Source organism: Psammomys obesus, unplaced genomic scaffold (assembly GCF_907164565.1).
Source record: "Psammomys obesus unplaced genomic scaffold, mPsaObe1.curated_primary_1811, whole genome shotgun sequence".
Classification (NCBI taxonomy): domain Eukaryota; kingdom Metazoa; phylum Chordata; class Mammalia; order Rodentia; family Muridae; genus Psammomys; species Psammomys obesus.
The window spans coordinates 25835479-25851527 of record NW_026596069.1 but is presented as its reverse complement, the minus strand read 5'-3'; the positions used below and the strand labels follow the sequence as shown (position 1 = coordinate 25851527).

Sequence of the window (16049 nt, the reverse complement as noted above, 5' to 3'; positions counted from 1 at the left end):
AGAAGAGGTAGGTGGATCTTTGTGAGTTCAAGGCCAGCTTGGTGTACAGAGTGAGTTCCAGGACAGCCAGAGTCACACACAGAGAAACCCTGTCTTGAAAAACCAAAAAAAAAAAAAAAAAAAGAATTTCAGCACAAGCCAATGCAAAGTAGAGTTAGGCCCAAAGTTTAGTTGCCAACACTACAAAAAAATGGAAATAGAACTGCCTGAAGAACACAAGGACAACAAAATCTCAAAGTTTCAATTTTGAACAGTAAAGGCTCAGCCAGATGTGGGAGTGGAAGCTTACTACTTCAGAGAGGTACAGAAAGCACCCAGGTGACCTCAACTGTAGTCCCAAAAGAAAGATTGCTCCTTCTCCATACCATCTCAAAAAACCTCAAACTGAATTTCCCTCCCTTCTGCTTCTTTTGTTTGTCTCTCACTGTGACCTCCTCTTAACTGTTTTTTTCTTAATAACCCTATGTTCACTTTCTGTTAACTGGTTACTTGCACCCCTCTTGACCTGTGGTGACTTTATTTAATGCTGTTTACATTATTCAAGCAGAAAGCTCTTGGATTAAAGGTGTATGCTAGGACTGAGCCATACCACAACTAGAAAGAAATTTTTACAGTAAAGAACACAACTTCAGGGTTCGCAGTGCAATCAAATATCCTGCAACATTAAATAGTTAAGTGAATCAACATGGCAAGGCTTCTTGTTACACACACCAGTGACTCACTCATTTTCACAGCTGAGTGGCATTCCGTTGTAAAAGACGCCACAATTTGCTGACTCGTTCACCTCTTGATTGCATAACTGGGTCTGCCATTTAAATTATTTTCAATATTTAGCTACCGCAAATGAAACTGATTATTTATTTATTTATTTATTTATTTATTTTTAGTCAGGCAAATTCTCACAATGTAGCCCAGGCTGCCCTTCTAGCAGTACTATCTTAACCTCCTGGAATCCCTGTGGCCACATAATGGAAGAAGAAAACCAATTCCTGCAAGCTGTCCTCAGATCGCCACACAATGGCCTTCCTGAACATGAACACACACACAAACACACTTATACACACACTCACAATAATAAATATTTTAAAAGACTGAAATTAATGTAGAAATGCAAATATAGCAACAAATTTTTATAATTATTTACTTTTATTTTATGTGCATTAGTGTAAAGATGTCAGATCTCTGAAGTTACAGTTTTTATGTTCATTGGTATGAGGGTACCAGATCACTTGGAACTGGAGTTCAAGACAGTTCTTGAACTGCCATGTGGGTGCTGGGAATTGAGCCAGGGTTCTTTGGAAGAGCAGACAGTACTCTTAACCACTGAGACATCTCTCTGGCCCAACAAAAATTTTTTAGAAAGACCTCACTAGTTGCTTTGCGCTTATTAATGTAGATCAGGCTGTCCCCAAACTCATAGAGATCTGCCTTCTCCTGGAATTACAACCTTAAGCCACCATGCCAAACTGGTATACAAATCCTTCGGTGAGCAAATATCATTTTCATGTCTCTTATACAGATTCTTAAATAAAATGACTGGAACATACAGTAAATGGGTGTTGTAAAAACTGTCAGACTATGTGGTTGGTAGTGCTACATGCCTTTAATCCAAGAACTCAGGAGGCAGAGGCAGAGAAATCAGAGATTCTCTGATTTCTCTAGACCACCGTGGTCTACTGAGTGAATTCCAGGACAACCAGGGCTACACAGAGAGACCCTGTCTTGAAAAACAAAAACAAACAACTTCCTGACTGCTTTACAAAGTGAGTACACTGGCAGGGAGTGTTGAAAGTCCTAAATGCCTAAACATGGTATGTATGGTCAGTCTTTTTATTTATTTGTTTGTTTGTTTATTCTTCTCTCATACAGTACATCCAGGCTGCAGCTCCCCTCCATTTCTTCCAGTCCCCTCTCCCCACACCTTCCTTCTTCCTCAGATCTGCTGTTTGGTGACCAGGCCTCCCAAGGGATGTCAACTGAACACGGCTTAAGAAGTTACAAGAAGGCTAGGCATAAACACTCTTATCAAGGCTGGATGTGGCAATCCAGCAGGAGGAAAAGGGTTCCAAGAGCAGGTGAAAGAGTCAGAGACAGCCCCTATGCCCACTGGTAGGAGTCACACAAAAACCCTGAACCAGCTGGGCAGTAGAGGCACATGCCTTTAATCCTAGCACTCAGGAGGCAGAGGCAGGTGGACATCTGAGTTTGAGGCCAGCCTGGTCTGCAGATCAAGTTCCAGGACAGCTCAGGGGCTACACAGAGAAATGCTGTATTGAAAAATGAGACCCCCCCCCAAAAAAAGTTATAATTTTGTTTTTTATGTATATGAGTGTTTTGCCTAATTCTATATATGTGTACCTCATGCAAGCCTGATCCTTGGAAATCAGAAGAGAGCACCAGATTCCGTTGTTATAAAGGAATAAAAATCCTAATTGTTCTATTTTACCAATAAAGACTCAGGAGCCAGATGCTAGGTGAAAACCTGCTAGCTCAGAAAGGCAGAGAAGGCACCCAGCTGACCTTCCTTCTCAGTTCACCTCCTGATGGGAAAAAAACAAAAAGGCTCACCAGCTCAGCTGACAGCCCAGGAGAAAAAGGCCAAAAACCCAAGGCCAAAGGCTTGTAAGCTCAAAGTTCAAAAAGCCCAAAATGCCAGAGAGCTAAAGCTCAACAGCTAGTGAGCTAAAGCCCCTTCTACTTCTACAGACTGTCTTAAATACCCCTCAATGCAAAGTTTCTCTTCTTTAATTCCTGTTAGCAGGTTGCTTGTTCCACCTCTTCACATTGGGTTAACTTTATTAAATCCTGTGTACAGAAAACGCTTGGATTAAAGGTGTGTTCTTAGGGCTGGATAAGCCCACCATAATCACCTGTTTAGAATAACAAGTTCTTGGATTAAAGATGTGTGACAGGGTTCAACCACACCAAACAAAAAAAACAGGGTTGTATAGTTCACAATTTCAGTGTAAACAATGGGATCAAATATCCTGCAACACGACTCCCAAGAGCTGGAGGTACAGAGCTGTCATGTGAGTGCTAGGAACTGAACCCTGGTCCTCTAGAAGTGTAGTAAGCACACTTACTACTATGGAGTGTCACTGAAATCCTGAGTGAAGGAAGGTGTGTTATTAACATTAATACAACCATGTCAACCTCAGTGTTTCAAACCCATAGGAATAACCAGGCCTCCTCAGGTTAGGCTTAGAGAAACAGCAAGGTATAGCCTGGTCTAGGAGAGATGCTGACAGTGTGTACATAAAGCACCAATCACAGCTGTTCAGATCTGCTTTCACCTTTAGCATAGCATAATTGTAGCCATTTTGTTTTCAGTCTCCATCTTAATTATAAGGTAAAATTAAGTTCACATGTTCAGGCTCTGCCTTTCAATGATTATGCCATGTCTTTATGGTTCGGTTTCTCAAACTTTGTTACTTGGACACTCTGTAAAGTCTCCCAATTGCAGAACTAATCAAATTAAAGGTCAGTTAGAAACGCTTTGTCTAGCTAGTCAAAATGATGTACTGCTACCTGGTTGTTACCTAGTTGTAGTTTGTTTCCTACATCTGGTTACAGTTTTGTTACCTGGTTGTTACTTAGTTGCAGGTTCTTTTTAATATAAAAACGCCACCTTAGAAGCAGACTGTTGCTAGCTTACTTTCTCCACCCCAATCCCTTCCAACACCAGGTAGGAGAGAAAGAAGGTTGGTGGGAAGAGAGGGCATAGTTCCGTTTAGCTACTTCCTACTGTTTAGGGACATAGTTTCTTGCATCCTGAAGTGACAGCACTGAACCACTGAGCCATCTTTTTTTGTTTGTTGTTTGTTTTTTGTTTTTCCAGACAGAGTTTCTCTGTATAGCCCTGACTGTCCTGAACTCAGAGATCTGCCTGCCTCTGCCTCCCAGAGTGCTGGATTATAGGTGTTCACCACTACATAAGTGCCCTATAGCCAATATATGTATTCCCAGCTTTCCTGTCACATATTCTGCACTTTTATCTTCTTTGGTAAAGCAGCTGTTGAAATCATTTACCTCAGGGTTAAAAGCACTCACTGGCTGCTCTTCCAGAGGACCCAGGTCCTAGCAGCACCCACACAGCAGCTCACAACCATTTGTAACTTCAGTTTCAGGGACCTAGTGCCTTCTGGCCTCTGAGGGCAGGGCAGGCAGATCTCTGAGTGTGATGCCAGCCTGGTCTACATAATAAGTGCCAAGCCACTAATGAGATCTATCTATAAATTTTTGTAGATATATTTGCATTTCTACATTATTTTGAGTCTTTTAGTCTTCTTAAGTATCTATTCATGTATGTGTGCGTATTCATGTTCAGGAAGGGCCATTTTGGAGATCAGAGGACAGCTTGCAGACATTGCTTTTCCCCTTCCATTATGTGGGCACAGGGATCACACAGAGGTAGTCATGCCCATTTGCAAGGACTTTTACATGTCAAGTCATTAAACATTGTCCTTTCTGTTGTTATTTTGTTTTTTGTGAGACAGGATTGTTGTGGATATAAACATGTTTTTGTTTTAATCCCTTGTGTGGGATGTGGGACTGATTCAGATGGTCCACAGCAGCAGACTGTTTGCCTCATGTGGGATCTGAGAGGAGATCTTTGCAGATAGTTTAAATCTGAAGACTCTGGAGAGAGAATAAATGCCAGAGCCCAGAGATCGTGGCGGAGCTCCGAGAAAGGACAAGGCTGCTGCTGCTCCCTGCGGCTCCTGGTTGCTGTGGATGCAGTGATACAAGAAGTTGGAGATCTCCTAAAATGAGGATTGGACTGGCTCCAAGGAACCTGATGACCCTAACCAGCACGAAGCAGTTAAGAGAACTACATCCCCTCTCCCAATAACTTCTCTCTCCTACGTGGTATTGGGGTGTTGGAAGGGATTGGGGTGGAATAGGGAGAAAGATATAAAAAATTTAAATAAGCTTTTAAAAAAATTACAACACAGGGTTACACATGGCCAAGGGTGCCTTAAAACCCCACATGTAATTGACAATGACCTTGACCTTTTGATGTTGCCTTCACCTCCTGAGTGAAGATGTACCACCCACTAAGTTGATGTGAGGCTGGAGAGTGAAACCAGGGCTTCATGCAGTAGCCAAGCCTCCTTCTAGCACATTTTTTAAAGCTGTTTTTATCTATGTGCACATGTAGAGCACTCATATACATACATACATATATCTTTAAAAAATCTTTTTAAAAATGTATGCATGTGTACCACATGTGTGCCTGATATCCAAGGAATTCAGAAGAGGGCTTTAGATCCCAAACTGGAGTTGTGGCTGGCTGTGATCCACCTTGTAGGTGCTGGCCATCGGATCCAGCTCCTCTGCAAGAGCAACAAGTTCTCTTAATCTCTAGGCCTTCTCCCCCCTGTCTCCCCCTTCTTTTGACAAAGGGTCTCATGTAGCTCTAATGCAGCCATGAAAGCCTTCACTTGCCAAGTACAAAAGGCTGAGTCAGGTGGATCTCTGTGGGTTCTAGACCAGCCTGACTTACATAGTGAGTTCCTGGCCAGTCAGGGCTGCACCCTGTGGCACTGTCTCAAGGAAAAAAACCGTGCTGGGCAGTGATAACAGAGGTGCACGCCTTTGATCCCAGCACTCAGGAAATGCCAGCACTCGGGAGGTAGAAGCAGGCAGGTCTCTGGTTCCTGACCAGCTTGGCATCTGGATTTTTTTTTTTTTTTTAGCCTAGACTGACTCTGAACTCATCCTCGTGTTTCCTGCTTCTATAGTGAGATCTTTGTTGTTTCATATGTATACATGCCTACATGAGTTTTTTTACAGTACCACATGCAAGTGGCTTCAGAGACCAGAGGCGTTGGATCCCCTGGAACTGAAGACACAGGCAGTTGTGAGCCACCTGATGTGGCTGCTGGAAATCAAACCCAGATCCTCTGTAGGAGCCATCTCTCTAGTCTCTCAGCTTTGTAGTTTTAAGTGCAATAGTGCTGAACATCTTTTGTCATAATTAGCCCTAATAATATACATATATAATATATATAATGAAATGTTTTGATACTTTGTCAATTTGTTTTTGTTGTTCTTTTTAACATGGGTTCTAGGGATGGAACTCAGGTTGTCAGGTTTGCACAGCATATGCTTTTACCCAATGAGCCATCTTGCTCCACCAGAAAGAGGACATTTTGTTAGGACCAATGAAATGATGATGCATACAGATTTTATATGAAAGAGGTTTATTAGATGGAGATGAAGAGAGAGAGAGAGGAGAGAGCAAGACATGTTGGAGGAAGGGAAGAGATATCCCACAGAGAAAGGGGAGAGAGCAGGAGAGCAAGAGAATAAGAGGGCAAGGGAGCTAGTGACAAAGTGCTGGGTTGGTCCTTTTAAGGAGCAACTTAACCACACCTCCCAGGTGTGGCTACCTGGTGGTGACACATGATGACATCATTGGTTGCTAGACAACCCAGAAGTAGGCTGCCTAAATACTAACACATTCTAGGAGTCAAAGGACATTTAGCCTGGCATGGGCCCTCACACCTTCAATCTCAGCACTCAGGAGGAAGAGGCAGGTGGATCTCTGTGAGTTTGAGGCCAGCCTAGGCTATGTAGTGAGTTCCAGGACAGCCAGGGCTCCATAGTGAGACCCTGGCTACAAAAAACCAAAAGCCATTTATGTCGAGTGATGAGTCTGTCATCGCTCCCCTGTAGCCTTGGGGAAGTCCTTTTGGATGAAATGAGAAATGGAATCAGCTGCTCTCAATGTTTCTTTCCATGTGAAAAGGTTTATAATGTCCAGTGTGACAGCCATATTTTGTGTCTCCTCAACATTTAGCATTGTGTCTGACACAAAGTGTTAAGTGTTAGGGAAATGCTGAGATCAGTGGATAAGTGGGTTAAAGAACAAAATATAAAGAAAAATAGATATGGCCAGCTGGTGGCAATAACTCTACATAACCATAACCACAAAGGGTGTTGATGATCACAGTCAAAGGAAAAGACTTTAGACAGAAAATGAACAGATATTCATTATTAACAATTGTTTTGTATAAGTTGGTACATAGTGTTGAAGAGGCAGGGTATTAGAATCCTCCTCTATTGTTCTTCCATCACCTTGAGCCCGCGTCTCTTACTGAACAGAAACTTACTGTTTTCAAAGGCTGGCTGACCAGAGAATTCTCAGGGTCCTCCTGTCTCTGCTCCCTGTTGCTGGGGTTTAGGGTTATAGATATGTGCAGCCATGCCCAGATGTGAGAGGTATTTTTTTTTAATTATTTTTAAGACTTATTTATTTATTACATATACAGTGTTCTACCTGCACTCCAGAAGAGGGCACCAGATCTCGTTATTGATGGTTGTGAGCCACCATGTAGTTGCTGGGAATTGAACTCAGGACCTCTGGAAGAGCAGTCAGTGCTCTTATCCTCTGAGCCACTTCTTCAGCCTGTGAGAGGTATTTTAAAGAAAGAGCAGAACCCCTGGTTCTGACCCAGCTTTGATTTTTTTTTTCATGTGGTGGGCACAGCACTTAAGAGTGTTTATTGCTTTTGCAGAGCACCCAGGTTGGATTCCCAGCACCCACAATGATGGTTTAGAACCATTGATAACTCCAGTTACAGTGGACCCCGAGCTCTCTTCTGAGATCCATGGGCACCAATCACACCTATGGTGCACATGCATGCATGTAAGCAAAACACTCATATGAAATAAAATGAATAAGCTGGGCAGTGGTGACACATGCCTTCAATCCCAGAAGCCAGGCGGCAGAGGCAAGTGGATCTCTGTGAGTCTGAGGCCAGCCTGGTCTACAGAGTGAGTTCCAGAACATCCAGGGCTTCACTGAAAATCCCTTTTTCAAAATAACAACCCCCCCCCAATAAATAAAGAAAATGAGTATAAGTTTTTGTGTATGTAGATATCACATAGACAGTGCTGAAGCCCCCACAGCTGGAGCTACAGGCAGTTGTGAGCCCTTCATGTGGGTGCTAGAGACTGAGCTTGGTTCTATGGAAGTGCAGCAAGCACTCTGACCTGTTGAGCCACCTCTCCAGCCCACTCCCTTCATTCTTCTGATCAAGAGAAAGTAAATCTAACACATCAAACTTCTGTTTAAATCATTTTTGAGTGTGTGTGTGTGCTTATGCTTACCATGACATTTATGTAGCATTCAAGGGGAATGTTAGCTGTTGGTCCTCACTATCCACCTTAGGATGGTCTTTCTGCTCACCCACAGCTGCCCCACGAATTTCCCAGGACCACCTCTGAAACTGGTTTGAATGAGAATGTCTGCGTAGGTGCAGCTAGGTCGCTGCGTGGCAGGCTTAGAGTGCTGCCTCACTTCCTGTTCTGTTTCACACTCCTGCCACCTGCCACCATACCCACTACCGCAATGATGGACTCCACCACGCTCTAGAACCAAGAGCCACCTGCCACCATACCCGCTGTCGGGAGCCTTGATCTGGCAGCTGCTTTGATATTTAAATCTCAGCAGAAAGAGAGTGCTTTTACCAGGCTTTTACTGAAGTCAGGGAAGAATTTGCAAGTCCATCTCCTTTTGTTTGTCACAGCAGGTGGGATGGCTTGTCAAGATCACACCTCTTGCTTCAACTCCTTGTGAATTTAACCCATTGTTCTGAGCTGTTTTTACTCTGGCTTAAAAGCAATAAAAAAGTCAGGCTGCTGCTAAGGCTGCTGCGGAGAGTCTGGAGCCTCTTAAAAAAGTGTCCTGTGTGTTGTGTGCTAGTTTATTAATTTTAATCCTCACTCCCAACTCAAGAACTGTTTGACTCTGCTGGCGGACTCCGGCAACCCACCCCCACAATGATGGACTCCACGCTCTAGAACCGAGAGCCACCTGCCACCATACCCACATCACAATGATGGACTCCACGATCTAGAACCAAGAGCTAAAAGAGACTTCCTTAATCAGCTGCCTTGGCTGTGGCATTTTGCCGTAGCAGCAGAAAAGTGGCTAATGCTGCCTCCCATCTTGCCTGGGAAGCACCGTGAGAACAGGTGTTCTCTACTGAGCCCAACTCTGCATAGGCTCCAGAGATTCGAACTGAGATCCTCATGCTTGCATGTTATCTCCTCAGTAAACACTGAAGTGGAAATTTCTGGTTTTCTTTGAAGACTGAATTTTGTCATGTGTTTTGCTGCAGGCTGGGCACGTGATGTTTTTTGCCCAGGTTGGCTTGCAAGAGGACACCTGATGTTTTGCTGTGACTCTTTACATGCAAGGGACATGACTTGGCCAACTGAGAACATCTGTGGGTGGACTTTGAGGAGAGGACATAGAGGCCCAAGGACAGGAGGCCTCGCTTTTTGGATCGACATTGCTACACTCATCTTCATACTTTGACACTTGGCTTCAAAGAAAAAAACTTTGCAGAGAGCTTCTCTGGGCAATCCAATTGAGTCTTGCGGCTTTCACCGCTTCATGTTGGCCTTTTGACTGCAGACTGAGTCTGGTAATTCCCTAATGACCCATGACCCTGATCAGCAGGAAGTAGATAAAAGAGGCTACAGCCCTTTTCCCTACTAATCTCCTACCTAACATTTCGGGGATTTGGAAGGGAGGTAAAGGTGCTTAAGAACCTTAAATAAAGTAAATTTGGCAAAAAAAAAAAATCTAAGCCTATAAAACTCCCTCCCCAACTTAAGCTTCATGGTTTTGGTTTTTGTTCTTCATGCAAGTGATGTGACTGGAGGACTCCAGCAAGCAAGGGAGCACATTGCTGCTGAGTTATATCACCAGCTGGGTGGCCTCACCTATTAGACTGGCAATGTAATTTTGGCCAAAAACAAAACATGGCCTCAAGAGATGAGTAAGTGACATGAGGCAGACTCAGTCTATGATGTCAGAGGTAGTATAACCCCCTGACTTGCACAGTGACCAGATCCCTCCTCTGAGGACTTCCAGGTTGTACCCAGAGAACTGTCTTAATGGCCCCTGTCTACAGATTAAAAAGCCCCAAACTCAGGACTTGAAGTGCCACCAATCCCCACCCTGGAAAGCTCCACCCCCCAAGAAGCACCATATAAACCCTGTCTTCTGCTCGGTTCCCTGATGCTTCTCACCCAGACAGAGGCGGCCACACTGTTGTGTCTCTCCCAGTAAATCTCGTGTGAAGTTTCTTGTGCGCTGTCTTTATGGTATTCCTTAGACCTGCAACACGTACAGGCACCTCCCAGGCTCACCTGGCTTGCAGCTGAGCACTGCCCTTCTGCCAATCCTGTCCTGCCTTCCTCTTGCACAAAACCCCAAACATGCTGGTTCCCAAACAGCATCTCTCTCACGTCTGAGGTTCTCATACGAGTTCAAGCCCCTTTGGTCCCCCAGCACTCCAAGAGAACTGAGTACCAGATAGTATCTTAGCCAGCAGAAAGGTGCTCTCAGAATCCCTGAAAAAAAATCTCACTCTTACCTCCCCACTCCATGCTTTCTCTCACAGCTCCTATAGTGGATACCAGTGTGGGCAGAGGAAGATGATCTAGTGGGGCAGTTAGGACAGAGCTCATGAGGAGCTCATGAGGTGTGGGGAAGGCTTCTGCCCGGACCCAGAATTCCACAATGGGGCTTGGAGAGATGTGGTTATGACTGAACTCTGACGCCACCAGAAACATGAGGAGAGGGTGGGACTGGTTGAAAGGACGCCTAAAGATGTAGATCAGAAGGTCTGAAGGCATACCCATGTCCACCCACCTATGGCCTCACAAGTCCAGTGTGCCCAGAGGGGTACTCAGGAAGCTGTGACTTTCCCTCCCCTTCTTAGAATCAACTACCATTATATTTGTCCTATGTACACATGGTACTGCAATGAACTCTGACCTGTTTTAGTTGGCAGTGTTCCCTAGCCATGACGGCAACAGCTGCTCATTGTCCTGCTCCCTTCCATTACCAACGAACACTGCACACTTCCCCTTTGAGAGGACAGTCATCAGGCCAGGGCTGACAAGGTGTTGACTCATGCTAGCTCACTGATAAACAGTGCAATGGAGTATTTTCATCTGATTTAAATTTTTAAGGATTTGTTATTTTATCTGTCTGTCTTCATGTATGTGTGTATATGTACCTTCATGCAAGCCTAAGAGGGGGTCATATTCTCTGAAACTAGAGTTACAGATAGATGGTTGTGAGATGTTACATGGGTGCTAGAAACCAAATCAGAGCTTTTGCAAGAGCAATAAATACTTTTAACTACAGGCCTAATTAAAAAAAATATTTGAATAGTACTTATTTGCCTATGTGGCATGAATGTATAGTGTGTTACTGAGTGTATGCAAATGTCAGGCTCTTCTCTCCTTCCACAGAATGGATCCTGGGGTCCCAGATCATGCGGTCATGCTTTGAAAGAAGGCACCTTTATCCAGTCCCAAGCCCGTTTGGGTTTTTTGTTTTGAGACAGGGTCTCACCATGTGACTTGGCTGGCTTAGAACTTGTTATGTAGACAAGACTGGGACCAGCACACTGTAAAGCCTGGTCTTTAAATCAATCTTATTTTAGTAGTATTGGTGTCGATTACCGCTGTGCATATATATAGGTCAAAAGGCAACCCTGTGGTGCCTGCCCTCTCCTTCTACCTTTATGTAGCTCGGCAGCCCTGTGCAAGGATCGCTACCCACTGATGCATCTTCATGCTCCTATTTATTATTTATTCATTTTGAGATTATGTCTTGTTATACTGCCAAGGTTGGCCTTCAAGTCCTGGGCTCAAGTGATCTAGTTGCCTCAGCTTTGCAGATAGCAGTGACCACGGGCACTTGACATCTCACTGAATTTTTGTATATTCTTTTTAACATTTTGGGAGGGCACATATACCACCCCCAGCATGAGTATGGAGGTCAAAGAGCAGTTGTGTCAGGTCTATCCCCTTTGTGGATCCTGGAGATTAAATCTGAGTCATCAGGCTTGGCAGCACGGAACCACTAGCTCTCTGGCCTACCCACACTGACATTTTAAGTAAAGAAATGGGAGTTAATGCGACTCACTCCGTGGGACACAGCAACTGTTGGACTTGGGACTCTCCAACTCACATTCTGGTTCTCTAACACCATATCCCTTCCCCAGCTTCTTTGGAGACCTCTTCTTTTAGCAGAGGTCTCTCTGCTCAGAAAAAAAAAGGGGGACTTCTGGTTTGGTTCTGCACTCCAGACCTCCCTCGTTTCTCCCTTTCCCTCCCTGCTTGTTTGCTTGTGGACAGAGCCCTGCCTTGCGCTGCCCTGCCCACCATTGTTGTCCAACAGGGAAGTAGGCTACCCACACCCTTCCCTCTTAGGTGTGAGAATGGGTGGGGGTTCCTACAACCTGAAGCTCCACACCAACAGGGAGATCCCAGGTCTTTCCTGAGACTGCCGTGGCACTTGCCAGTCCAGCAGATGCGCAGCACTCCCTGGCTCCTCTGCTCTGCTCCAGCAGCCTGGTGCTCTGTGGCAGCCACGTCCAATTCTTCTGCCTCTCTGCCTGCCGTCCTCTGGGCCAACGGCTGGAGACAGTGTGCTGAGGACTGATGGCGCTGCAGTGCCGGTCTGGTTCCTCGCTCTGCAGATCAGGTGGCACTGGCCTACGGACTTGCAGGTATCATTGGCTTGCTGGGAAATTTGGCTGTGCTATGGGTGCTAAGTAATTGTGCTCCGTGTGCCTGGCCCACCTTCTGACACCCTTGTCTTCAGCCTGGCTCTGGCAGATCTGGGGCTGGCCCTCACTCTTCCTTTTCTGGGCAACTGAATCAGCAGTGGACTTCCACTGGCCTTTTGGAAGTGCCCTCTGCAAGACAGTTCAAACAACCACTGTCTGCAGCATCTTCGGCCCACAGTACTCTTTGGGGCTGAGTGAGTTGTGGGGCATGCACTTCTGCTTTCCGTGTTTCCCCAGCAGATACTGGCTGGGGGCTTACCAGCTACAGAGGTGGTTCTGGCCTTCATTGTGCCCCAGGCCATCATTACCACCAGCTACCTGCTGCTACTGGCCTTTCTTCAGTGGCTGCAAAGATGTAGGCCTTAACAGCGGCAGGATAGCCAAGTGGTAGCCTGCTCTGACTGTATCCTGGTGGTTTCCTTTGTGATTGCTGGTTTCCCAACCATGTAGTCACTCTCTGGGGAATTCCGATAAAGTTTGACCTGGTGCCCTGGGACAGTTACTTTCTACACAATCCACACTTATGTCTTTCCCATCACCACCTGCTTGGCACACAGCAATAGCAGCCTCAACCCTGTGCTTTACTGTCTCCTCTGGGTGGTGCCCCGGCAGGTTCTTGCCAGCTCCTTCAGGGATCTCTAATCTCAAGACTGTGGCTCCAGAGCAAGGCCTGTGGAACAAGTAGCCCTCAAGGAGGTAGGTGGGAGATGGGGAGTCAGCACCCAGGAGAGTGACCCTTCTACAACACAAACAAACATAAAGGGACACCAGGATGAAAGGTGGAACCTCAACACTCTTTCCCGAGACCTATCTGAGGCAGAGCCCGCATTTTTAGGAATAAACTGCTCTTTGCCAGCCTGCAGTGTCCCCAGGGAAAGTCTGATCTTGTATCACCAACTCTGGTGTGGTGGAACCTAGAAGCTGGAGTCCAAGAGGGAGGTGGGTGTTGCAAATCTTATCTCTGGAGATGGCAAAGAGGAACTACGAATAGAGCAGATCATCCACAGACTGTCTTGACCTCTCATGCCAGTACAGCACAGGAGAACTTCCAAATTACTGGGTCTAGACAAACAGGTCAGGAGGCGGGCATCCATTATGCCTCTTTGGTACCAAAACCAAAAGATGCATTCTCTGGCCACTCAGCCTTTTATCATCGCAGGGTACCCACAGTAAAAATTCAGAAGCCTCCGCCTCAAAATCTGTAGTTTTGGTGAGTGAAGATACAAGCAACACTGGGCTTGTTGGAACTTGGTGAGAATAGCGAATATATGTTTCTCCTTCAATCAAGGACTGAAGGGAAACAAGGAGAAGGCATGGGTGGGATAGAAGGAGGTGAGAGGTGTGGAAGAGGTCAGAAACCAGGGGACCCGAGGATCACTGTGGACATCGGAGTTTCAGCTGAGTGCCACAGCATGTAAATTACTTCTACAAATCAATTCTCTTCTTTTTAAATTGGAGACAGTCTCATGAGACCCAGGCTGGCCCCAAACTATGAAGCTGAAGGTAGCTTTGAACTCTTTAATCTTGATCCCCAATGCTAGAAACACAAGCATGTACTAACATGTTTAGCTTTAGTTCAACTCATTCTTGCCTTCTCTTTTCCTTTTTCTTCCTTCGTGTCTCTGTCTTTCTGTCTATTTGTGTGTGTTCACCCTTGGATGCCAGAGGCAGACATAAGATTTCTTTTTTAGTTTAATCTCCTTGTTTTTGTTTTGTTTTTTTATTGAGACAGGGTTACCCTGGATGACCTGGAACTTACTATGTCCTCAAACTCAGAGTTTTGCCTGCTTGTTTTAGGTGCTTGTTAATGAGCCAGTGTGGGTGCTGGGAACCAGATCCAGGTCCTACAGAAGATCAGCAAGCACTCCTAACGGCCAAGCTAGCTCTCTAGCCCCATCTTATTCTTGAGAAAGGGTCTCATTGACCTTGTAGCTGACCTACTGGCTTGACTGGCCGATAAATGAGCTTCTGGTGCTGCTGCCCCTTGCTTTTACATGGGTGCCAGGTCCTTAGGCCCTCATGTCTGCATGGCAAGTACTGTATTGAGCCATGTCTCTCTGTATGTATGTCTGTGCATGCATGTGTGTGGTATGTGTATTGTACCTCAGATTGGCCTCCAACTCAATATGTAGCCACAGCTGGCCTTTAACTCCTGATTCTCCTCTTGTCTTTCCCTTCCATGTTTTGGGATTATAGGTGGGTGCTGCCATGCCCAGCTTCCCATCTGTTTTCTAGAGGCTGGGATGTGTCTCAGTTGGAGTGTTTGTCTAAGTCCTTAAGTTCAGGATTTTCCTAAACTACATAAAGCCTTCAGGACCAGCTTGGGCTAGAGACTGCCTTAAAATAAATAAATAAACAAACAAACCAACAAATAAATAATCGAGAGGTAGATAGATAAGAAGGATGTTGGAATTCAACAGTGCCAGAGGCAGTGTTACTAGTATTTTCACCTTCCCTGTAAAATGGGAAGGAGAAAATAAGGGCGGCTGGCAGACAGGTATTAAGGGAGCCATCGAGGTCTTGTCCTGGTTTATGGAGTATAATGAAGATCTCACATAAAATGACCTGGTTCGGGCTGGAGAGATGGCTCAGTGGTTAAGAGCGCTGTCTGCTCTTCCAAAGGACCCGGGTTCAATTCCCAGAACCCACATAGCAGCTCACAACTGTCTGTAACTCCAATTTCAAGGGATCTGGTACCTTCACACTAATGCACATAAAATAAAAATTAAAAAAAAAAAAAGACCTGGTTGTGCATACCTGTACATGCACACCATAAACATACATACATAATAACATAAGGACTGGCAAAATGGCACAGCAGGGGAAATACTTGGCACACAAGCCTGGCAACCTGGGTTGGGTTGTCAAATCCACATAAAGGTGGATGGAGAGAGACCCAAGAATGCAAAGGTGTTCTCTAACCTCCACCCGTGTGCTCTGACATGCATGTCACCACACAAACACTTTCTAAAATTAGAAAAACAACAGAAACAAATACAGGGAGATAGCTGGGTATAGTACTTGGAGCAAATGTACTGAGTACCTGAGTTCAAGCTCTAGCATGCAATATACAAAACACTGGATACAGGGGTGCTGGAAGGAAGACAGGAGGATCCCTGAGGCTCACTGGGCAGTCAGCAAGCTCACAGCTTCACTGACATACTTGGTCTCAAAAAACAAGGTGAAGAACAAGCAAGGTTGAAACCAACATCAAGCTCTGCAGAGATGGACACTAACTAAAGGGTTAGTCCTTCCAAACCCCCTTTGCAAGTACCTCTTGAGCAGTGGGTTCCCCTTTGGTTTCCATAGTCATTTAAAATCATAATGACCATCGGGAAGGATCTTGCTGGGGGCTGCTTCCTGAATAAAGAGTAGGCAGCAGATGGACGAAGCTCCTATTCCATCCCTCCCTTCAGGGCCAGGCTCTGGGGATGCTCTGTA

General features: G+C 45.3%; 1 protein-coding gene across 1 annotated transcript; it reads left to right on the top strand.

The window, feature by feature from the left end:
* Positions 1–12349: 12349 nt before the first annotated feature.
* On the top strand, positions 12350–13443 carry Rxfp4 (relaxin family peptide/INSL5 receptor 4). The gene is given in 9 exon segments (XM_055625733.1): positions 12350–12456; positions 12458–12519; positions 12522–12603; positions 12605–12683; positions 12685–12877; positions 12880–13032; positions 13035–13108; positions 13110–13405; positions 13407–13443. Coding segments are annotated over 9 exon segments (1083 nt in total).
* Positions 13444–16049: the final 2606 nt, after the last annotated feature.